We start from the raw sequence: 24,674 nt of genomic DNA on the forward strand, positions 1-24,674 counted from the left end.
GCTCAGGCTCTGGCCTCACTGAAGGCTTGCTGGGGAAATTTTGGATTGTGTTTAAAAAAAGAAGACACATACACACGCACACATATTGGCACCCTTCTTTCTTTGTTCCGAAGGGACCCCTGTGTGCCTTTTTATCCTTTCCTCCCACCCACTCATCCCTTCTGACACTCTCTGTAGCTGAGACCACTTGTGTTTTATTTAGCTGAATTTTTCGGGCAAGGTTGTTTAGTATGTTTTCGAGACACTTCAGGGTAGTAGGTGTTACTGTAGTACCTGCATATTGAGGCTCATTAATAAGTAAAATACTGCTGCATTCCTTGGTCCACATCCTGTGATCACACATACCCCTCACACAAGCATCTGCAGTGTACCAGAAGGAAATTTCACACTATGTTGGCCACAAAAGTCCCCGAGCCCTTCTGCTGAAAGCTGCACTTCTCACCTTCTGAACCTCTGTGGCAAAGGCATCTCCAGGGAGAGTTTTTTACCTGTGGCTGATGAAATGGTACCTACCTTTGGTGTCCAGTTGCCCATGTAACTCTGAGTGGCCAGTGAGGTTATATGAAGGACCATTGCAGAGCTCACAACCGTGACTGAAAGCCAGGAGCAACTCAATGCTCTGACAATGATTATTTACCATTTTCCCATGTTACACGCTGTATTTGGTCATGTTCAGTAACTCTGTAGTAATCAGACAAGATGGAACGGCGGCTTGTCAGCTGATTTAATTAAAACCACATTGCCTTTTTTTTTTTTTTATTGCCTCTCACACATCATTAATATTCTAAGACGCGCCTGCAATCTGAAGATTGGAATCAGTCTCATTGTGCTCTTTCCAAGCTTGAATTCCCAGACACACAAACCTGGGAAAGAGTTTTAAAGGGACAGGTAATAGTTAGAAGCTAATTTGATTACATTGAAATGGACCAGTCGTTGGTCCAAATAAATGCTTATTAAGGGACCAGTCTTTCAGGTTGCATTTAAATGCAGTGCAGGCTTTGCTTCCATGGATATGAGTGGGAATAGAATATATTTAGGATTTCCCAGGAATCAGATCTTTGCTCTGCAGATTTCTGCTCATTCAAATGGTTGGTTATGCAAATGTATTTAAAAGACTTGAGAAAATAGCACTGCACCCCTTTTAGCTTGGTTTATTATTTACATATTTAGCAACAGTGTTGTATCATCCCTTTTCTGGAGTGACAGGTAAGATGTGTTTCACAGTGATAGTGTATCAGCCAGCATATGCACTTGACTTACAACTAGACTACAAGAAAAAAGAAAAACTAGCATTTAAAATTATATAGAGCAGTTTATTTAAACAGCAATTAACTTTCATCAACAGTATGTGCATTTCTGTTTTCTTTAAGAAACGCTGCTGTTCTTAATCACAGCTGCAGCCCTCCTGCAGCATCCTGTTACTCAGTGACTTGAACCAAGCTTCACAGGTATTTCACAGTCAATTACCATACAGGTTTCTTATGTTAAAATTAAGGCAACTGGTGTCAACAACCACTGCTGAATGAAGGTAAAAGCTTGAGAACATTTTGCATAACAGTCATCAGCGTAGCTGATAGCTATTACAGTGTTCTTGTGCAGTAAGCCTACGCAGATCCTATCTCTCCTGCCTGTCTGTTCCAACATGCATCTCATCTCATTTGCAACCCTTTGCTTTAATTAGCTGAAGTCTTTGCTTCAGTCTTTCATATGTCAACCAGCCTGTGTACACTTCCATATTTTTAATCAGTAGCCTGTTTTCTTTACTTTGTCATTCGCACTAGCATATAAATCTGCCCTTCTTATGATCCTCACTGCTTGGTAGAAGTCAAAACATGCTGTTCAATTTTCCTGTTCACTGATTTCCATTTGTTTCATGTTCAAATGCTGGCTCTTTTCCCCCTTTTGGGCATGCTGTGAGCATTAAACTTAGTGATTAGATGCCAAAAAACTAGTCCTTTTCCCCTTCTGCGCCCACGAATGGGTCATCCTAACCCTTGCTGGGACGCTTGCTGCAACAGCGTGCCCTGTGTGTGTGCAGTCAGCCTAAATGGGGCTCGCTGCGTGGGATCAGCGCAGGCTGACAAAGGTTAGCTAATGATGACTAATAAAACAGGTGCAAAACTTATGTGCTCTCCTAGGGTCGTGACTGGCTTCTTGCTGCTTCTTCTCTCTCTTTTTTTTTTTTTTTTAATTGAATCTGCTACAACAGAATATTTCATTTCACTCACAATAGAGCCGAATCCTGAGACACCAAGACTTAAAAATAACTGGACATAAAAGAATGAGAGGGTGACACGTGGCTGTCCTCCGGTTTTCAAATTTTCCAGTTTACTGAGGGGGATCCGAGGTTGTCTGTAGCTGCCTGACAGGTGGGGTGGCTGGCTCTGACATCTCTGCCTGTGGCTGATCCCCAAACTGAGCCTGGAGCATGTTCAGGATGTCATCTAGCTTCTGGTCCATCTGCATGACCTGTTACGGAATCAGAAAGCAGACAAGCTGTCAAATGGTTGCACATGCTTCTGGTGGGAGGCATTAGGGAGCATGGGCATTTGAGAACCATCAGCTCCTCTGAATTTTGTCTAGCCTCTAGACAGACTGAATGACACTATGAAGTACAGGGAAGGGTGTAAAGCCATGTGAAGCAGCAGGACAGGACATTGGTGATCTGAGGACTTCACTGCTTGAGTCAGATATTTTGTCTCTCAGCCTTTTCCCAGGGTTGCTAACTTCTCTTGGTGATGATGCATCCTGCAAATATCTGCCCTGAAACTCTCTTCTGGTCTTTGGTTTATCGTGAATGTTTTTTCCCACTACCTCTCCCAATGCTTCACCACCCTTAGTTGTAGGACATCATGCTTTCCATTACTGTCTTGAGAAACGAAACAGCTCCCCTCCCTTCAGACTGTAAATAGATGCCTCTGTGATACATGTTACAGTCAGAGATCCTACCAGATAGGGTGTTTATTCCCATGCATTGTTAGGAGGATAGCCTACTAAAAACCACATAATAATACCAATGAGTTCATTAAAAAAAAAGAACAAGCGTTCCATAGGAAGCTTGACATGCTAATCCCTCCTCTCATTTATTTGTTTTCCAGCTGAAATTTCTCAGGCATAGTCTCAAGGCAGAGGAGTCTTTTCTAGTTATTATTAATATTACTTTTAAGCAGGGAAAGGCAAATCAGGATTTTTAAAAGGATGCTGCTTTTGTACGTTGTGCTTCTTTTTGGAAATTCTGGTCTTTTCTAGGAGCACCAAGCAGGCCTTAACCCATTGCAGCGGTAGGGCTTGCCTTCACTGTAAATGGCATCCCGCTTAGCTTAGCATCAGCCAGTGGGGCAGGCTGGGGACTGTTGACTGCTCTCGTCTGCTCTAAAAGCAAAACTGTGGCCAGCATCGTGTAAGCAACTGGGATCGCTTCTGATGATGCTTGAATACAGTGCAGCTTTGTGTAATAGATTAGCCCAAGACAAATGAGCATTTTGAAGAACATTGGATGGTTCACTTTACAGTTATCTGCTGTGAAACTCTGAGCTTTCTGAAAACTGTGATCTGTCCCAGTGGGTCTAATAAAGTTCGATAGCAAACCTTTTAAAGTGATATCAGATCTAAACTGAGCTTTCATTAAAAAGGGAGACAGAGAGAAGGAGAGAGGGAAGGATTCCAACCTTTTTCTGTGCAAAGATAACTTTGGAAATAGTAATTGGCAGCACAAACTGAAAGTTTTGCAGTCTGAGATTGCTTTTAAAGCCAAGGCAAAGAAAATCACCTTATCTGCCTTCCCCTCCTCTGCCTTTTCTCAATCCAAGTGTCGTCTCCCTTCAGGGCCCCTCAAACCTCAAGGTACCAGGAGCTTATTCAAGTTATATCATTTTGGCAACCACCATTCTCTTCTATATACAACCTGCTGGGGGAAGGAGGAGTGGAGTATCTCTCCTACCTCATGGAGGAAGAGATGTGCTTGTCTCTCTTTCATTTCTACTTTCATGACTACTATCTTCTAGTAGTAAAGACCCTCTCCCTGCTCTGCTTTGGTGTGGGTTGCCTGGGGCTGTATTTTCAAGTAGCAAGGACGGAGTATTTAGGGCATGGATTGGACAGCATAGCCCTTCACAATTATTTCGGCAGGGCAAGGTGTATGGGCACGGGAGGATGTGGCTGCTCATTGCGGTACCCCTGGGTGCAGGGTGGCTGGTGCTAAGCCCAGCTTGGGAAGATACACAGTCAAACAACAGCTCAAGTAGATATTGATGCTCTTTGTTTGAGGGGAAGGGACCGCAGCAGAGGTTGTGTCTGGCAGAGGTGCAGCCGCCTCCCGGTCAGCCTGACCCCATGCTGTCAGTAGCATCTCTGCTTTGTCCTGTATTTAATGACCTTCTACGAGGGACTGATCCATACTGCCACAGCAGCTCTCTGGTGTGGTCGCCAACAGAAGCACTGACAGTGCACTCATCTTGGGCACAACAGCTACATGTTTTGCTCAGCATTAAATTGGTAAGAAGTCTGGAAGTCACTAGTGGTTTAAGGGTTAAGCAGCATGGAACTAATTTAAAAACCACAGCCTTTATTTTTTCCTCCATTCTTGAAAAGCCTGTTTGGCTGATGCTGGTAATGACTCAACAGAATCTTTCTTAAGCAGAAATGTTGTGCAGAGCAGAAACTAAAGCAGAACTAATACATTACAGTAGAGTAAAAAGAGGTGTAGGCAGGGAAATGAGATCAGGCAGATGAAAGATCTTTTGGGGCTTTCTTTTGTGAGGCTTTGTTGATTTTGATCTGCACCCTTGATCTCAGATAAGCTCTGCCTGCATATTCCATATCATTTAAATTTTTTGTATTTCTCTGTATTTTGCCAAATTAAGGAAAGAATGTGATGTGGAATAATTTTATGCACTTTTCTTTCCAGGAGAGGAGGAGGGTGGAGAATGTAAATATTCATTTGTAGGCAGGGAAAAAGAGAAGTTCATACATAAGGGAGTAGATTGTACTACACTTCTGTCACGTCTTCCACACAAGGATCTGCAAATATTTCCTGAACATTAACAAATGAAGCTGCTCAGTTCTCTCGTGTCAATGGTATACATGAGAGGGTTTTAGTAGTAATTTTTGAGATGAGAAGCAGGACCCTGCAAAATTAAGGGAGCTGTTAAGAAGATGTGGTCAGTTTCAGATCTCTTCTAATCCTTAGCTTTGTATTTTATACACAGGATGAAGCCACCACTTTATGGCTTCTGATGCTCTAGAATACGCCTTACTTTGAATATGCAGCTAGTCTGGTAAAGCTTTAGTCAGAAAGCCAAATTCTTATCTACCTTGTTGAATAGGAGCCTATTGAAAAGGGGTCAAATTCAGAGGCTGGTTGAATGTGATTAAAGAGTGACAAAAGGAGAGCTGTGGACACTTCAAGGCTTGACTGAAGTCAGCAGGATAACTTGCAGGATAAGAAGACTTTTCACACAGATGAAGGTTTTTCCACAAGAAAGTCCTGGTTTTAGATTTCTCCAAAACAATCTAGCACTTTAGGTTTCTCCAAACCCACTTTCTTTAAGCTCAAATGGAATGAGTTGCTGGTTTTGAGTAACATACCCAGGCAATCGTGGAGGCAAAGAGTTAAATTGTGCAACGTGTTTTTTTGGCTGAGTAAAGTGAGAAGCCATCCGGGGCTGGCCTCAGAGTTTCCAGAGAGATGTGATATGCCCCTCGCAGGCTCGGTGGAGACAGGTGAGTTTGGCAGCTGTCCATGGGCAAATGGCAACAAAACTTCTGTTCTCCCACATCACAAAAGCACTCCGGAGATGATCTATAAAATTGTTAAAATGCTTTTATATTCTTTCAACTGCCCTGTAGAAAGGAGACTTGCAAAAGCAGTTTAAAATATTACACTGTTGTTATTGGGGCTGTGAGGTGAACTGAAGGAGTGTTGAAATGTATATTCATTTTAACATTCCCCTGTGAAAACGGACTGGACTCCATGGTGACATGCAGGACTGGTAGACAATGAAAATGTCTTCCAACCAGCTCCAGTGAGTCACAGCAAGCCCTGAAGAGGAACTCTGTCAGTCAACCTGTGGGACCCAAGGTGTCCCTACCATTCACCTGGAGCACCAGGTTGGCTTTCAAGATCTATGTGCTATTTGTGGTTCCTTTTGAACCTGTTTGTGAAAGCTGATGCCTTGACCCTTTATCTAAATACCCCATTTCTGCAGACATGCCTTGTGGAGAAGGGGACCCTATGAATGGCAGCAGCATGGAGAAGGGGGCCTGCATCTTGCTGTGGATTTACCAGATTCTGGACAGATTCCTAACTCCCTTGAGAGCTTTTTTTCTGACATGTTTTGCACACGCACACCATAAACAAAACGCATGTGTGGAAGACTCAGTTGGAGTAGCCATGTGGTCGCTCCCAGATCCTCTCACTTTAAGCCAGAAAAAATCCCTTCCCCCAGGCTGTGCCTATCTTTTTAATATGATTTTTGGAGATGGGGAAAGCCAGTATCAATTATGTGTACAATACACTGACTTGAACTGTTTCCAGAGGAGTAGCAGAAGGGGAAGATGGCCTGCTGGAGGACTGAAGTAAATTCGTAAACCCACAAACATGCTCATATGTTGCTAAGTAGATGGAGTTTTATATCAAAAGGTAAACTCATAAATCAATTAAAGTTGCTGTTGCCTCCTTAAGGCTCAGCTCTCTCCCTGCCTGTAGCAGTCCTACACGAAGTGATCAAAATGGCAGAGCTGTATGCATGTTGCGTGTCTGTAACATCTCTGGGCTGCTGGTACTGGGGATGAAATGGAGGAGGGAGAGAAGCCAGCCCAGTTTGTGTTACCAATCAAAATGTCATGGAGGAACAGCAAGTTCTGCTTTTGGTTAAACTGGATGGACTTTGGCTTCCTGTTTGCCTCACTCAAGTGGGGAAAACTGTGAAGCTGTGTCCACAGGACGGCTCAAGGTATTGTGGCAGGGGTGGAGGACTGGAAGAACCACTGCATTGTTGAGCCCCATCCCCTGCTATAGCAGCCACTGTACGATGGATACTTTGGTTGTGGCAACCCCATGAGACATCCAGGTTTCCTATCCCCAACATGCAGCCCTCATCCTACAACAAACTACAAACCTAAGCATGGACAACCAAGAGCCACCAAAGCACACTGGGCCACAGGACAAGGGCAAGCAAAGGCACTCCCATTCTTGGGACACAGGAGCTGCAGCAAAGGCTGGAAGTAGAGGAGATGGTGAGGTCTTGGGAGGATATGTCTAGGTGGTGGTAAGCCTGTGAGCCCAGAGGTGGGCCACTGCTAGTGGGCTGAGCTGGGGACCATGGTGGGAAACACTTGATTTGAGGGCTCTGACACCAACTGCTTGGGAAAGAGTTGTCCAATGGGTCACATTTATTTTGTACGAAGAGAACACTGTATAAGAATCTTTGCCATGAACTATTCTATCTGCAGGTATTTATTTCTGAATATTCCCAGCTTGTTAGCTGTGGTAGGTCACCTGAAGTCTAGTTCATAGGATAAATGGTATTGATTTAGTAAAATCAGATATGATTTAGTTGAACTAGTGCAATCCACTTTATGGATTATTCCATTTCTGACTTGTGCAATGTATTGATTTAGCTTAAGCCCATTATCCAGAAATTCATGCAATTTTCTCATGTTGACCAAGTCTGTCACAAGATTATTCTTCTCATACCAGATGGTGGACTGATTTGATTAGATCCTATAAAGTCTATGTTTAGCTTTATAAGCACATCTGGTCTTGTAGCTTCTCTCTGCATAGAGTTACACCCAATTATTCAAACATACTAATTGCCTATCGTACAGTTTGAAGTCTGAGTTGTTTATTTTAGGAATCACTTTATTTTTAGCATGTCCCTCAGTGGATTTATTGCTGTCCAGCAACTGCTGATTTGAGGGAGGGAAATCTTTTCTTTACAGCACTGCATATGAAACTGTCTCTCTCTCACCTTACTTGTCCCCTGTTGGAGAAATTTCACTGAGGTGAAATGTTGAAACTGCTGAAGCACTCCTTTTTTTGTTTTTTTTAAATCATGGCCAGACAATGTGAATGATGATGTAGTCTGTTGGGATCTCTCTGTGTGGATTCAAATGGTCATGCCAGCCATAGAGACCATCACTAGCTTGAGGAGATTTCTCTTGTGAAAGATGTGGCTGTAGGGCAGCCTCTGTGGGTCTGGTCCAACAAAGGGCTTATGAATGTGTTAGCTTGAAGAATGTGAAGAGTCTTGCTGAGTTCACCAAATATTTAAGTGCTTTGCTGGACTGGAGCCAGAAAGGTTAACGGTTTGCAAGACTATACCTTTAGGATAAACTTTCGGAGTCTCCTAAAGTAGTCATACACACATATGCGCAGAAATATATCTACACCACCATTTTTTAAGTCTCTGAGGAATGTTAATTGACATCTACTGTGGCACCCTTCATAAAATGACTTTGGCATTAGTATTAGCAGAGAACAGGCAACTTGTCTCCCCTCTTAAAACAACACCACCAAAAACAACAACAAGAGAGTTTTGATGAACGGGTTTCCATCAACTGACTGTTTTTGGAATTAGTTGTAACAGATTTGGATTTGGCCTTAGTCCCAAAACGATGCTGTATCCCAAAGCAAGGTTGCCAGGTGGCACATATGCAAGGAAACATCTCACTCTGGTATGTCAGTGTCTTGTAGCCAATTGGCGAGTGCTGCCCTAACACTGGGCCATGTAGCTCCTAACTTTGTTGCGCTGAGAGTGCAGATAGCACAAAAAGACCAGCTTCAGTCAATGGGAGCTTTTGCCACTGACCTCAGAGATCAGGTAAACAAGTGCATAAGTAGAAGCTACACAAAAAACACTCCCATGACAGCTTCTTGTTCTGGCAGACCCAACTCTCCATGAACACCAAAAAATATATAAACCACCAGACTGTCTTGTTTCACTTATTCTGTGTACCCCTTAGCAGATATCAGTTGTTTATTTTCATTCCATGAAACTTATCTAGATAAGTCCACAATTTTCCAGGCCTCCCTTCCTTTATCCTAAACATCCCCACCCACTCTTAGGTCAGGTGTTATAACCTTTGATGGCCTAGAATACGGTAATCTTTATTTTAAGTGTAGCTTCGTTTGTTTTGGTTTCCATCTACCTTTCCTGTTTAAATGAAAACACAAAGGTCTATCCCTCTGCACTTTATTCCAGGGGTATTTCCTGTCGGTACCCTTTCGGTGAGCATTATATTTTTACATTTCCTATGCCACAGTTGGACTGATGAACCTCTTCAGTAAGACCTGTGTCTGTGGCTGCTGCTTCTGATGTCAGATGCCATTTGCTCGACTGCTAAGCAACTCTTAAGAGTTCAGCCCTGGGTTTCTAAAGGAGGCCTGGTCAGCACATAGATTATGTTAGCAGTGTTACTGCTTCAGTGAACGTGTGATTTTTTTTTTTTTTTAATGAATCCTGGCTTCCTAAGCAAATGAGGTTTAGCTGATGATGTATCTGTGTGTATGTTGCTACAGCAGCTTTGAAGTAAGCTGGCCAGCTTCAGACATATTTGCCAGAGACAGAGTCCTTACAGATAAAAAGTTTGGACACTTTCCTGAAAGTCCAGCCCTTGAGCAGAAGACAGACATCCAAATTAACGCTTCATTGAAGGAAGGGCAGAAGAGGAAGGTGAACTGTATTATTAGACCATGGAGAATCCACACAGGATGCCCTGACCACAGGAAAAGCTTTATTCAGCTCTTGCCCCTTATTAGCTTTGGATAATCAACCACAAAATACAGAGCCACAGGAAACCAGGCAGGATAATTTCTACTGCTCCCAACAGTGCTCGTTACTAGCTGAAGAAATCCAAGTGGTGCCACTTGTATGGGACACAAGAGTAACTTTCCACCACCGCCCTTACGCAGCAGCACTTGGCTGCTGTGTGGGCTGTAACTTCTGCAGGAGTTTGTCTTATTTCAGCTCTATGTACATGCACCTGTCTGGCTGTTTGCAGCCCGTGCTTTGAAACTTTCTTTTTTCCAACCCCCCTGATTTTCCTCTAGTAGGTAAAACAGACCTTGCAGAACTCTCTTTCTCCTGATTTACATGCATAAATGCTTATTGTTGTTGTTGTTGCAGGACGTTTCATTCTTCACCCTCCTCCAGATCCTGCTCAGATCCTGCCTGTAATCTTGCCATCTCTCTTTGCGACATCGCTCTCCAGCCACACCCTGGATGACGCACTGCCATTTCTCAGCTCATTACATTGTGTGGCTACAAGTCCTGCTGCAAAACCAGCGTGGAAAGAAACAACACACAAAAATAACAAAGCTAGTCCAGCCTCAAAGGTGGGTATGCAGCTACAGTGAGTCACACCTTAATTTCACAATAAAGCAGCTTTGGAACTTATGCTCCAAGATGCTGATTAATTTAATTTTTAAATCTCTAAACAATACCGAGCAGAGACAAACAAGAAAAAGAAAATACACCTCTGAGTATTTAAAGGGTGCCAAAGGAGTACAGAGAAAGAAGTGACCTTAGCCTTTCACTAGATCGATGTGATAAGCTCAGTATTTCAGATGGGTGTGATGAACCTAAACCTTTGAAGAGATGGTATCAAGTCTTCCACTCTCTGATTGTTTTGACTTTACTTTTCCTTTTTTGAGTTCTATTAAATCTCCTTCGTGAGAACAAAATCTAACCTCACCAGGTTTGACCAGTTCCTGTAATGGGGAGGACACTTTGGTCTATGCTGCAGCTGCCTTATTTTTTCTCAGCTTATTTGCAACGATTACTTACTAATACTGAAAACAATGAGTGAATTCCCTTAATCCAGGTCTACTGACCTGACATCTAGTTAAGATGACTTCTAGTTAAGCTAACATCTAGTTAGCAAAGGTGATGGACTGTGTATGACAAGGTAACATTTATATGTCTTATCACAAGTATTTATACACAACTGCCCTCCATTGACACTCACACACACAAAGCTTTACTTCAAATTATCAGTTCATCTTTTCTTATAGATTGGCAAGAAAGGCAAAGAGAGAGGGAGTGTTATTATTGAGACAAGCACAGGCATTATGGTGATGGCGTTCTAGATAGCGAGACATGTAGGTACTAGTAAAGTTCCAGGCAGTTCTTGTAGGACTTAGACCAGGGCTTCATAAAACCAAGCTCCAGCCTAGTACTCAGTGCAGCCTTCCTGCATTGAGGGCAAGTCACTTTCTGAATGAGCCTTATCAGTATTTGTTAACCACATGGATCAAATAATCTGCCATTTCTGATCTTTCAGACACAAAAGCACAGGAAATTGGGTAGGTTTGAGTCTTGGTACAAACCTGAAGACATTAGAAATTAGAAATTAAAAGAGTAATCTAAAATGTGGACTGAAATGCTGACTGTAGGAAGGAACAAAATTCTAATGGAAAAAAAGATCAGTTGGAATAGGGCAGGAGGAGAGAAGATGATGGTGCTCCTTTGTCTTGCCTACTGATGGCTCTTTGCAGATTGAAATGGACACAACAGAGCAAGGCTGGAAGTGTGGCATGGTGGTCATACCAGGAAAAAGCATTAATTGGGAAGCAAAAGGATGATTGCCTAGGCATAAGAGGGTGTCATTGGGAGGCCACCATCTGGGTTTCTGTTTTCAGCTCTGTAAAAGAATCAACATACCATTTTAGCCAAACCCTGTAGCAAAATTAAGGGCTGGTCCGTGCAAAGATTTGTGCTGATGTCAGGAGATCAAGCCTACAACACACCTTTCATTGTTTCAGGGGAACGTGTGCCTGGGCGCTCATTTTGATGTGCCCTATGTCAGTGAAAGCGATGAAATAAGCTTGATAGGAGCTAACTCATGAGAGCCTTGGAAAATGACAACTGTACCTTTGTCCTATGCAATACTGAAAAGGGTGAATGAAAACTTCTGCCCTTATTTCTTCTCTAGTCTGCATGGGACAAGTTTCTCTGGTCACCTTTACATAACGAGTTCACTGAAACTCTCACACCCTTTGAAGGATCCGCAAGCCTGGCTCAACGCACGCAACACAGTCTGAGGAAGAAGACAGAACAGCACAGTGTGGTGTTATGTATTTAAATAATGAGGATTACAAAACACTATTGTTTGCTCATTAAAACACAGAAACCCAAAGCAAGTAAAATGTTATCAGACAGTGCTGACTGAGGGCGTAGCAGTTCTTGATTCTTACTGATTCAAACATATTTTGCTGAACCCTTTGGTTTTAGCCTGTCTGGCTTATCTGTCATTCGATGGATTTTACTAGCTTGCTTGTGTATACCAGACCTGATTAACAGCACTGCCTCACACATATTTTCAATGAGCTCTTGAAAAGTCAGTGAGTGGGTGGACTCTGGACTGCCTGGTCCAGTTTTGCAGCCGCAGTGACCTGATGTTGAGGGTGTCTGTCTATCCAGTCATACTGAGAGGCAGCATTTGCTCCCAGATCAGCAAAAGCCAGAGGCATAAACTGTGGAGGAAAAACAACTACACAGCAAGAAACGGTTTGTGACTTGAGCTGAGATTGCTCAGCACCTGGAAGGGCCTGAGCAATACATGGAGTGTAACAGCATAAATCAGTGCATAAACTGGCTATAGCTATGGTAACTGTGGATGCAGAACATCAGAAGAGATTGCAGGGAGAATGAATTTCACTTGATTTGTCTTTTTTCTCCTTCCCAAGCTAGAAAATTAATTGCATAATAGGTTCTGTAGCTAAAGAGATGTCCATGGGCATTTAAAACACTGACTGAGAATAAGAGACTGAGTAAAGCAGATTTTCCAAATCTAGAATCTCAATAGCGGACTTTTTCTATTACTTTTGTGCTTGAAAAATAGCAGAGAATTTTGAAAAATCAGCATGGCTACATCCCCAGGGGAGACTCAAAGAATTAATTAAAGAAAGGGAGGTGTCTTATTTGAACTCTGCTGAGTTAGATGGATTACCCATGAAAGCTGGCATTGACAGGACAGCTCTATGAAGAAGCCTGTGGCAGAAGTACCGGTGTCTTATACAAACAATAGGAGACAGGGCAGGAGATGCAAAGCCATAATTGCCAGATAGATTTCTTCCTCATGAGGCATATGCTAAGTCAGCAGAAACCTGCTTCAATTTTCTATTGCAAGGCACTGTACTGTTAGTTAAGGAAAAAAAAAATCTGTTATACCCACTACTGCTCCTACAGCTCTTTGGCCTTATACTGCAGGGAGTACTGCTGGGGAGAGGAATATTATAGATCTTGCCCAGAGAAACAATCATTTCTCTCTTGCGTGTCTCTTGTTTTTCATATATCATTGCAGAGAAAAAGCACAGCAATAAAAAGGGACATGTATTAACATGAACATTGAGGTGTAAGAATGTGAGAATGGCCTGGTGAGATTTCACTGTCCCAGCATTTAGTAAAATAATTTAAATGGGTGCTGCAGTGTAATTAAGACTTTGGGTTACCAGCTTTTTTGACATTCTAAAGGTAGAACTAGGAAGCCATGAAGGTTTTTACGCAACTTTCTGCCGTGGGGGGAAACAAATCTTTTTCAGGTCAATAAGCTAAAATTCATTAATAAAATAGGTACTTGTTGAGACTACTGAGAACCTCACAGACATAATTTCCTGGCTTCACATCTACTTGTTCTTTTATTACTGTTACTCATTATAAACTATGACTCTAATCTACTAACTCAATATATCTATATATATCTATGTTGTATTTAAAAATGCCTGGGTTATTTTTTGTTCTGTAGTATTTCTTGTCCTTTCAGAGCAAGCTTGTTTAACTCCATATTGAACTAGTGAGAAGGAAAATAAGATATCTATATTTTTGTTAGTTAATACTATAGAAAGCTTTCACTTCCATGTTTTAATGCATATTAAAAATCCCAGCTGTGACTGATTGCTTGTCTTTCTGCACCAGTATACTGTAAACCAAAAATAACCACCACCATGAATCCATGACATTGAAGCTCTGGTTTTGGCTGCCTGACCACCGTGCTTGGCTTCCTTCACTGCACACCCAGCTCTGACACCAAGATGAAGGAGAGTGCTTAAGACCCACTGCTGCTGCTGAAGGCACGTCCCTGCCCACCCCAGCTGCAACCTCCTGACTTCCTTGTGCTATACGAGCCCACAGTTCAACCTTGGCTGGACTCAGGAGCAAGCCCAGGAGAGCTGTGCAGAACAGCAGAGACTACCCGCGTAGGAGAGCTGCTCCCAGCCTGGATCCCAGGGCCAGGGATGCTTCCTCCTCCATGCTTAAATGACTCTTTTACTGCCTGCAGGTTACACAGGAGCAGTAGTAAAAAGCAAAACCTCTAAGAGAAACAAGTTCATGTGCTGTGCTCTAGCTGAGGCACTGCGCACTCCATCAAAAAAAACTGGGGTTCTTTGCCCTTCTTTCTCTTACCTCTGGCATAGTCAGCTGAAATATCCTTAGTAAGACACATGACTACTTTTATCTAGGAATTTGAGCTAAGTTTTTAATTACTGTTAACAAGGAAGTGAATTTTCTATCCTGAAAAAAAATTGTCCAGACCCCCAGACCATGCCAAACCTGGCTAAAAGCAAATAATTTCTTTCCCATGAAATCTAAACTTTTCTCTTTATTATTTGCAAATAATTTTCAGAAGACAAGATCACTGTGAAATACATGCCCCCACAAGTTTTCATTTTAAAAACACTGAAATACCTTCATTCAAATCTTCACTTGTTTTTGCTTGTTGTTTCTAGAAACTTCATCAAAACCAATATGATTTTCCGTAGCACAGCAGATCCTGCAAATTTTGCCAGGGAAGATGCATTTTGATGTAAAAGCCCCTGCCAGCTCTAGTTCAAACCCTTGTGTCTTAGCGTATGCCACAAGCGCATGTGGTCTTGCACAGCCGGACAGCCTGGGAGCTCCAGGATCCAACCTCTCTTTGCAGCCTGTGGAGGAGTCAGGGTGACCTGCAAGCCAGGAGGTCTCAACTCCCCTGAGATGCTGGATGCTCTGGCAGGGTCACCAGACCATAGCTGGCATGGTGCCGAGCCCTATAATGTGCAGGTTCTTTTTGGTACTTCCCTCCTCTCCTGGTGATGAGGGTAGATGTCCGCACCTCCTCTCTCCTGGCCAGGGCAGATGACATGCTTTGTGCTAGCTGCCTGCTGCTCCCTTTGTCACAGGCAGGGAGTAAAAGTAGCTTGATTCAAAATACTTTTGTATTATACAATGCATTTATTGGCAGCCAGCTATTTAAAAAGCTCTCCTGTATGCTGCTTGCCCCAAGTGGAGCCCTGTGTACATCCCCTGGGTTTGGGGCTTCCCTCTGTCTGGGAGGATCTTAACTCTTCCCTGCCTCTCTAGGCTGTGCACCTCTGTGCCACTGTGTTGCCTGACTTCCATGTGGCCAACACCTCATACACTCAGGCTGTTCGGCTGCTTAAGCATCATCACTATTTTTGGGGCTGGTACCCTTCACCTCTATCCACAGCCCTTACAAGAGAGGTGGAAGGGGAGCAGGAACCACGCGTGCAAGGGGGTAGCAGCGAAGGCCTGCACATCTGTGCTGCCAGCCAAAATGCTGTGCCTCCCCCCAGCCCCCTGCTCATAGTTTCCATCCCAGTGGCCTCCTCTCCGGGACTTGGGTGAGCACACCGGGGGATTACTCAGCTGAAGATGGCCACAGTGCTAGGCCTGGGGCAAAGCAAACGCCTCGATATGGGATTTCGGATATGGTTCTGTTCACTTGCAGCAGTCAGGCACCTACGGTGAATGCAGCAACCTGAAAAATTATTTTAGAGCCACCCTGGCACTCATAAGTGTATCTGCATGGGCAGCTGGGGAAGATTAAATCCTCCTGTTAGCCACAGAGCAGCGTGGTGTGGCAATTAGTATGTTAAGCAGAGCTGAGAGAGACTTTTGCAATGAAACCAAAAACTTGTCTGGCCCCCAAAATCCGCAAAGGTTCAAGAACCTTTCAGTAAACCTGGACTGAGCCTTGGCAGATTAATAATTTCAAGGAGGAACTGTTAAAAACACCCTGGTCTGTGCATGATTTTGAGCCCAGACCCGGCCACACTTGGCACTTTGGGAGTTTTCCTTTAGGTTTTTTGCATACAAATCCAAAACACAATGTAGACTCAGCAGGGAGGAACCGATGCAAACCAAAACTGCTGAGTTTTGCACAGCTCTAATTATAATCTCCTCACAGTCCTGGTTTTATTTATTATTGTTTGTACTGTGGTAGCAGCGCGGGGCTCCAACCAGCTTCGGGGCTGCGCTGTGGTGGGTGTTGCAAAGGCAGAAGAAGGAGGCAGGATCCCCAGCCTGAAGAGTTTTTAATCTAAATAAACAAAAAAGATAAAGAATGAGGGAAAGACATGAAACATGTAAGCGATGTGATTAGGGGGTGTTGGCAAAACCCCCACACTTTTCTTAGTGTCTCTCTCACCCACATGTAAAATCATGTCTATTTACCCCATAAACTCTTTGGGGTCAGGGCTGTGTTTTACAAAATGCAGAGGGAGATGGGATGCAAGAAATGGGTAGAGAAACAGAAAGAAACAGAGGTGCTGGAGAGCAGCAGCAGGATCAGGAGCCCTGAGGATGGTTCTGCTGGATTTTGGCAGCGAGGGTGGGAGCGGGAGGCAGGCAATGGCAAGAGTGGCAGGGGGCACGGAGGAAACAGATGGCTCTTCCCAGCTTGAGTCAGGTCAGAAAACTCATCGCATGTATTACAGCGACCTGGGACAAGTCGCTGGACTGCTCTGTGTTGCAGTTTCCTATAGGGCTGAGGAGAGCTAAAAATATTTCCCTATATGGCATAATCCTTCCTTGATGTAAACTGCTTTGAGATGCTCAGGTGAAAGGTACTAGAGGAATGCAAAGATTTATTTTTCATAAACCTTCTCACATGTTCTTTTCACTGCCAAGTCAAGGCCTGAAGCCAAGAATTTTAGAGATGCCTATGTCTCTCTAACTATATATATATATATATATGTATATACACACATGAATATAAAAATATATTTATGAAAGAGGCCAAGGTTTATTTTTTAGAAACAAAGCCTTAAGTTAGATTTCCTAAATCTATATATAGGGACTTAAATGAATGGTCAGATTTAAGATCAAGACACTTCTTTAAAACTGGGTTCAGGAGTCTAGCTTTAAGTTCTTACTTAAAAAATGTTTAGCCACAAGCTAGCTGGAAATTTCATATCTTAAAATAAGTTAGTACTGGCTGTGTGGTGGCATTTTTTTTGTTTGTTTGTTTTGTTTTGTTTTGTTTTTTTCTTCTAGGATTTAGGTGAAGGTTTGGGTCAGTTATATTATCCCAATTATTCACCATTCTGTAACTATTATTTAAAACAAACAGCTCTCTGAAGCTATTTCTCACAATGGGGAAGATTTATATCTTGAAACTGAAGCCCGTTTTCTCACTGCGTCTATTTTCTACACTGCGTAAACATCCAAGTTTGTTATTGCAGCAATCACCAGCGCAAGCTCTCAGAGCTCATTGCCAGGCTTGTGATATTTATTGTTTGTTAAGCCCCAGCTCCTGGAGTGAAGTGATTAGATGAGAACCTCAGCTTGCAGTTAAAAAAAAGAAGTAACTTTGCACTGGACGACAGGGCTGCTGAAAGAAACAGGAAAACATGAGCTGAATATATGTAGACAAGGGTCCAAACATCAGAAAGGCGAGCAAAAAATAAAACCTCACTTGTATTTTTATTTTTAAAGCCTAAAGACTCTTAAGCCAACCTCCCCCTTATAATTTGGAAGAGGGGGGATGGGCTGAGTCATGACTTCTGACTGCCAAGACATGGCCATGGTAGGGGTTACTCATCGCCTTAGAGCTGCCCGGAGGTTTCTCACCGAGGGGCTGCTCACCCCTCTGCTGAGCTGCACGTGTTTGTTATTGCCGGCTGTTGGGCTTCTGCCACTTTTTTTTTTTTTCTTTTTCCTTTTAAAACAACTTTACTGAGGCATTCGTTTATGAAAATATCCTGTGCAAGGAATTACATGGAGTTGGCAAATAGAGACAATAGGTCAGTTCCTGGCCCTTCCGAATCTGACAGGATCCCTCTAGCTTTCAACAAAAGAAGAAAAACAGAACTATTAAAAAGTCTCTGCTTCCAAATAGTCAGTAAATCTATAACAATGTAAAGCAAATGTAAACTTTATATGATGAAATGCATTTTTTTAAAAGCCCTCTTTTCTCAGCAGTTAGATGGGCTTTATATACAATGGGAAGATTCATTTCTGAAGGGAACTCCAGCGTATGAAACAACCCCCTATGTATCACAGTCTAAAATACCCATTTTACATGAACCAGCAACTGAGGCATCACCTTTAAGTTGGGAGAAGCTCATTCAGCCTCCTAATTTATGAAGGCTGCACTTCTCATTGCTCTGCTCCCTGCCTCGCTCTGCCCACAAATCCTCTGGGGAGAGGAGAAAAATACGTCTGCAGTGAAGGAACCTGGCTATTACCAGTGTAACTAAAGGACATTAATAATGGAAAACCAATGTGAAGAGCACAACCAAAACACAAGCAGGAGAAAAATGAGAATGTTTGTGTGTGGAAAAATAGCTATACGAGATCGTGGTTTAAAACATGTGAAGGTCTGGTGTGTATTGTTCACCAAGCTATGGATGGGAGCTGGGGACACAAATGGGGGTCTGTAGCCAGCTCTGGACAGGCCCTGTGCCCACCCTTGCCTGCAGGCATGGGAGTGAGCATGAAGAGCAGTCCCCTCTGCTTTCTCACTGCTACAGCCCAGAGGAAAGGTCTTGTTGGCACTCAGGGTAATGTTGTGGTGTTTTCCACCCAGTTTCTTCTCCACATGGTGGGATCTGGGCTGGGCATACTGGTATTGGTTCTGAATGAAGCGCCTGCTACAGAGAGTTGGGTGCTTGGGAGGATGGGAAGATGACACCAAAGCTTTACATGAAACCTCATGACAGTAGTCACAGGGGAATTGCGCTGCACACATTTTTCTCCACAAAGAAAGCAGAGGAAAGAACATCTCACTCTTGACTTTCCTGCTCCCCTTGAATGGATCCCTGCTGCAAAAAATGCATGTGCCAGATGCCTACAATAGGCCTGCAAACCAGCATAATATTCAGCTTGTTACTGCTGGCGATTGTTCCTTCCTTGCCACTGTGGATGCTACCTGTAGTATGTGGCAATAACCTCGGCACACAAAAGGCAGGGTGGATCCCAGAAGAGGCAATGGGGAGGAGCATGGTCGTTTCAGCTGGCTGAATGTACAGTCTGCATCCATCTTGCACTTCATATAGTTTACATGTACTCATTTACATGAGTACAATTCATACTTCTCTTTAGGGTGCAGTTAAACCTGATTTCTAGGTCAAGGTGTGGCTTCAGGAATCAGGAGAGTTACAGACCAGCAACAGATACAGAGAGTTACAGCTTGTAGGAGAGATAAACCACCTCTTGCATGAGTGAATAAATGTTGGAATACCCTGAAATCCCACTGTGTACCAGTGACCCTTGCATGATGAATGTTTGTGGATCTCTGCTTGGGCTAGGCTTAGGCATGCAATAATGAACTGGTATTGTCCTTTCTGTTTCATACATACTTTGTGAGCTGGTGGAAGACAAATGTTGGACACACTAATGCCGTCAGCTGCTCCAGTACCCTTCAGAAACGTCCTTCTTTCTATTCCTGCTGTTAATTCAGCAACATGCCCTGCCAATAAACCATAGCAATAGCTGCCTCACAGATCATCATGACTACACAAGAGGAGGCAGTTTGCCAGCACCAGACAACTTAGCCACCAATCACAGACACTCTGAGACAGCCAAATCCTCATGGGCAATGGCAGCCCCTCCTGAACTGATGTCTTGTCCCACTGGGGTGTCCTGGAGCTGAAGGGTTAAGGCACGCTTTTCAGACTTCTAGAGCCACAGCTGATCAACCCAAGGGTGCAGGCTGATCCAGTCCTACTGTTTTGTGCATGCTGTTCTGGTCCAGAACAAGACAGCACTGGGTAGTCCACAGCTGGCAAAACCTATGTCAAGTGTCTTTGCTTTGCAATGTTTCAGCCTGTGTGACCTGTGAGGCAAGGTCCACTGCTGTCTTCTCAAGGTTACAAAACAGGGCCGAAGTGGCCTTCAGTCAAATTATCACATACCCAATGTTAATGTCCAGAGAGATGTATGAAAGTAAACAGCTTGAACAACTGGGTACTCACTGAAAGGAAGGACACATCAAACCAGAGGTTTCTGTTTTATTACTCTTTTGCAGACAGATCCATGGAAAAAGGCAAGTGTCCCACAATAACTTGGAAAATACCTCAGTACAATGCTTAAGGCTGTGGGATGTGCCCTCACAGAAAAGCCCATCACCTAATGCAGCTCCGTTGTTGGCACAGTGTGCAATTAAACTTAAGCATTACTTAAGACTTTGGAGGCTTAAAAGAAGAATGCCATGCCCAGACAAACTCTGCCATAAAGACAAAATCAAAGTGACTTAGGCGGACTTGTAGATCAAAATGGAAAGGCTCTCACTGTACTGATGACTTGCACCATTTTATTTTGTCCTTCACTTTTTATGAGAACCGTTGTGTGAGCAAACAGAGCTTCAGTTTTCTTGTCCAAACTCCTGACGCCAGTGGTCTGCCACTTACATGCAAAACAAAGCTATGTGTAAGTCATAGGGTCAGTTTGTTTACCTTGCCTGTGGCAAGAGTTGGGTTCATCAGGTTAATTTTCACTAGTTGCTTAAAAGGTCTCGAAATTTTTTCTGGTATCATATGGCTTTTGCCTTTTTTTTTTTTTTTTCAAGGCGGGGGGTAACCATGGACTTTTCAAAACATAACGAAGTAAACAACATTTTTCTGCATCAAGCTCATCCTGCAAATTAATTCATTTGCATTTCTAGTCCTTTCAAGTGAAGTCATACAGATGTGAGCAGTCATTTAAGGATTTTAAGGGTTATGGTTCACATCATCGAAAATCGACTCCAGGACTACTGGTTTACAGAAAAGGGAAAAACGAAGGTGGACATCCTGGTGTGTTGGGAAAAATGGGTGATTTTTAATTAAAAAACAACAAACAAACAAACAAACAAAACCCAAAAAACAAAACAGCTGCTGTTATTTATTTAATTCAAAGCCCCTGGACACATCCAGACTGATCTGCTGTGAATTGCTTCTTTGTTGCTAGTTCTAGCAAAGTTGATTTCAGATTGCTGATTCATCTAATGGGTTTGGATTACTCTTGTTATCCTTTCAGATAACGGGCCATTGAGCCTGCAAACAAGTTTGCTGTCTGCTGCCATCAGCTGATTTACTTCACATTTCTAAAATTAAGTAGTTCTAGTTTTGGGGGTTTGTGCCTATAGCAAAAGTGAGAACTTCATGAAAATGAAAGCAGCAAAACACTCTTTTGGTCAACAACCAACACAAATGTTGCTAATGAAATCTAGTCCTGTATGCAGGAACGAGTTAATCCTGGAATAACTCAATAGTTTGACTTTAACCATGGCTGCTGATTCTGCTGCTTGGCTTTAGGTGAAATTGTTACATAAAAAAAAAAACCAAAACGTAAAAACCAGTGGCAATAGCAACAAAGTGCAGTGTTTGCTGGCAGACTTCGCAAGCCCCTTCAATGCAGGAAGCAATAGATTATAAACAAGTTTTATTTTAATCCCTGGAGGACATATGTGAGAGTCCAAGAGCAAGACCTATTTTTCTCAAAATCTTTCAGAGAATAAAGGTCTTGAGATCCCAATACAATATCAAAGAGATCGGCCAGTAAAGAAAAACTATCTGTTCCTGGCAACACATCAAAACATTTCCCACAAGTTTATAGTTGTCCAACTGATTATCAAAGAAAAGAGTTTTCATTGGGTTTGGGACTTTTTAGTGTCAAGAGGTGCTGTTGATTCTGGGATGCCTAGTATTTTCAAGTATGCCCAACAAAGGACTGCTGAGGGAACATAAATGGTCCTTACTATGTGAAATGTGTTATCTCTGGGATATTTTATGTGTAAACTGGTCTTTCTGTGAGCAAAATGATTAGTGGTATGCCCAATGCAGGCAGCCATTATGCACACAGAAGCTTCTATTTGCACATCCCAGCATGTGCACACAAAATGAGCATAAATATATTTTCTGTGAAAAAAACTAATGTCTAATTCTTAAAAGTATGAGTCCATTAATTTCTACTGTGCTCACCATGAACACATCAGGATAGTTTATTTTCACACTTTTTTAGGTAGTGAAATATCTTGCTCTGAAGCAATGAAAGGTTTAGTGGCTGAGATAATTTGTGGCTTAGCTCTGAAGGTATCCAGGAGCCAGTCGTATGATCTCTCATTTGTAAAAATGTAAAGTAGAGGAGCTGAAGTCACAGAACAAGGTCTTCTTGTGACATAAGCAAATGCAGAAAATAGAAAAAGAAGACCTGCTCTATATATCTGTGTGACTGAAGCCTCCACAATGTTAACTATGTCACTGGATGAATGTAAATTTCTATCTATCCTAGTAAACACACTGAGTAGAAATGCACGATTTACCAGAAATGCAGCACTTTCACTGACTCAGCTTTTGGCAAGCTGATGAGGAAAATAATGGCAAAACCATGTTTATGCCCATATCAGTGAAGTTAAACCAAACTTCTGGCAGCAGCAGCTCTGCGAAGTGCCAGGTTCTGTGGCACTGTGTCTCATGGCTGGGTATGTGGGTCTCCCCTCTCTCTCTTTTCTTCCCTCTGTTCTCATCTCCTGCCCCGCTTGCTCTGCTGTCTCCAGGCCAATGACAAAGTGACACAGGGACAGCTGCAGGGGAGCAGCTCTTCTTCCCATGCTGGGTCACCCAGCAGCCAGGGACAAATGCAAACACCTCATGGGTTTGCTCATAGCCATTGTGTGTGCTGGGCTGGGAGCTGGGGTTTCAAACTGTGTGGGGATTCAAAGAAAATGAGCCAAATGCAGGAAGGAGTCTTGTGGCTCTAAATTAAACCTTCATTTGGAAGGTCAACTGCAAATGCTTCAGATCTCCTAGACAGTCATGAGGTCAAGCTGTGGCTGGGAAACCATCAGCATGGCCAGGGCTGTGCAGGAGTGCTGGGGAGGGATTTCTGCTGAAGAGTGCTCCTGCCTGTGAGAAACACAGTGTCTCTGGGAGGACAAGTGCAGGTATTTTGACAAATCTTCCTTGATGTCAGCTTAAGCTTTAACTCAGATGATGCTGTAAAGCCTCTTCCCTCTTCATGCACAGTCTTGCCATCCAAGCTGAGGTGATTTGTGGTCCATATTTGCCCTTCACACAGGCTAGTAGTGTGTCTACTTCCCTGAGATGACCAAAGTGGTCACTTGAATGCTGATAATCCCCCAGACAGAAAAGCTGTAGTTTCTTCCCACTATCTCTCCCTCTTCCCCCACAACTTCCCTCTGACCATTGCAGAAGTCATCAGGGGAGCACCTCAGTTCTCAGCAGCACAAAACCGATGATGTTTTGGCAATACACAGCTGTTCATGAAACTCCATGCAGAAGTTGATGCTTGCACGTGACTTTGCAGAGTTGCTGGACTAACCATAACACCTGGGATAACTCTGCAGCAACCATGGGGTGCCTATTGCCCTCCTGTCTTTTCCCCACACCCCTTAGTCCTGGTCCTGGTCCTTCCTGAGCTGGAAGCACTGAGCTAGATGGCTGTTTGGACTTGAGCACTGCTGTAGCTGGGCATGAGCAAGCCCCAGCACAGCTGCACGGGGCAAGCCTGCAGGGAGGCTGATCCCAGCACAGCTGGCCTGGCCACCCAGAAGGATCTGTCCCCACAACTGCTTTGTGCATGAAGAACTTCTGAGCCACCACTCAGCACAACCCACCCTAAATATATCCCAGACAAAATACTGGTGGTCCCAATATTCAAAACCTGTCACTTAAAGGTCATGCTCCTACAGAAATGATGTCCTTAGCGAGGCTGCAGCACATCTCACTTCAGAAGACAGGAGATTTCAGGAAAACTCAGCTCTGACAGTGGGCTACACTTACTTGAAGCGTTGCCAAAAACGTGATGAGTTATTACAATATTTGCAAAGCTCCTATGTCGTAGCTTCCCTGTTGCCCTCTTAAATGCAAATGCTTCTGTTCTCTGTCACAAAGAGTGCTGCCATTTTGCTGCAGTGGTAGGAAGCCCAGGCTGTTGAGATAGGAGTCGGAGTTTGGCAGGAGATCTGTGTGAGCAGGGAGTGAAAAAAAAAACCCAAGGTGGAAACGTGCCAGCAGGAAAATTACAGCGTACTGAGAAAGCGGCAGTGCAAAATTTATGAAAGCAAGGGGGCAAAGCCCTTTTCAAATGTCCGCCCTTACAAGAGTAAGGTAAAGGTGGATGATTTGCTGGGAATTTAGCTTGTTTGGTGTGAAAGCCACTTCACGGCGGTCACTGCTGTTAGGCGTAGCAGACGGTTTTGTTAATGGCACGAAGCGAGTCCCAGCTTTCACAGCAGAGCATGCAGTTTTGCAGATTACTGTGAATGCTGACCCTCAAAACTGATTTTTAACTGTATTTCATCCTCAGTGAGTCAACCTGCATTCCTCGCGACTGAATTCCTGGGAAATCAACACCATGGAGAAATTCAGCCAGTGATTTTCACAAGGCTGTTTCCTATGCAAATAGTGTCTTTCCAAGGACTAGATTAAATTTTATTTTTCTGCACGTCTA

At 43.3% G+C, this 24,674-nt stretch overlaps 1 protein-coding gene across 1 annotated transcript in view; it reads right to left on the reverse strand.

Moving 5' to 3' along the window:
- Nucleotides 1-1,292: 1,292 nt before the first annotated feature.
- Nucleotides 1,293-24,674, reverse strand: part of LOC136103960 (potassium voltage-gated channel subfamily KQT member 1-like) — a 491,583-nt gene continuing 468,201 nt past the window's right edge. Inside the window, exon 17 of the mRNA XM_065842505.2 lies at nucleotides 1,293-2,469. Within this exon, the coding sequence (XP_065698577.2) occupies nucleotides 2,329-2,469 (141 nt within the window). The 3' untranslated portion in view covers nucleotides 1,293-2,328. The remainder of the gene's footprint in view (nucleotides 2,470-24,674) is intronic.

Source organism: Patagioenas fasciata, chromosome 1 (genome assembly GCF_037038585.1).
Source record: "Patagioenas fasciata isolate bPatFas1 chromosome 1, bPatFas1.hap1, whole genome shotgun sequence".
Taxonomy (NCBI): domain Eukaryota; kingdom Metazoa; phylum Chordata; class Aves; order Columbiformes; family Columbidae; genus Patagioenas; species Patagioenas fasciata.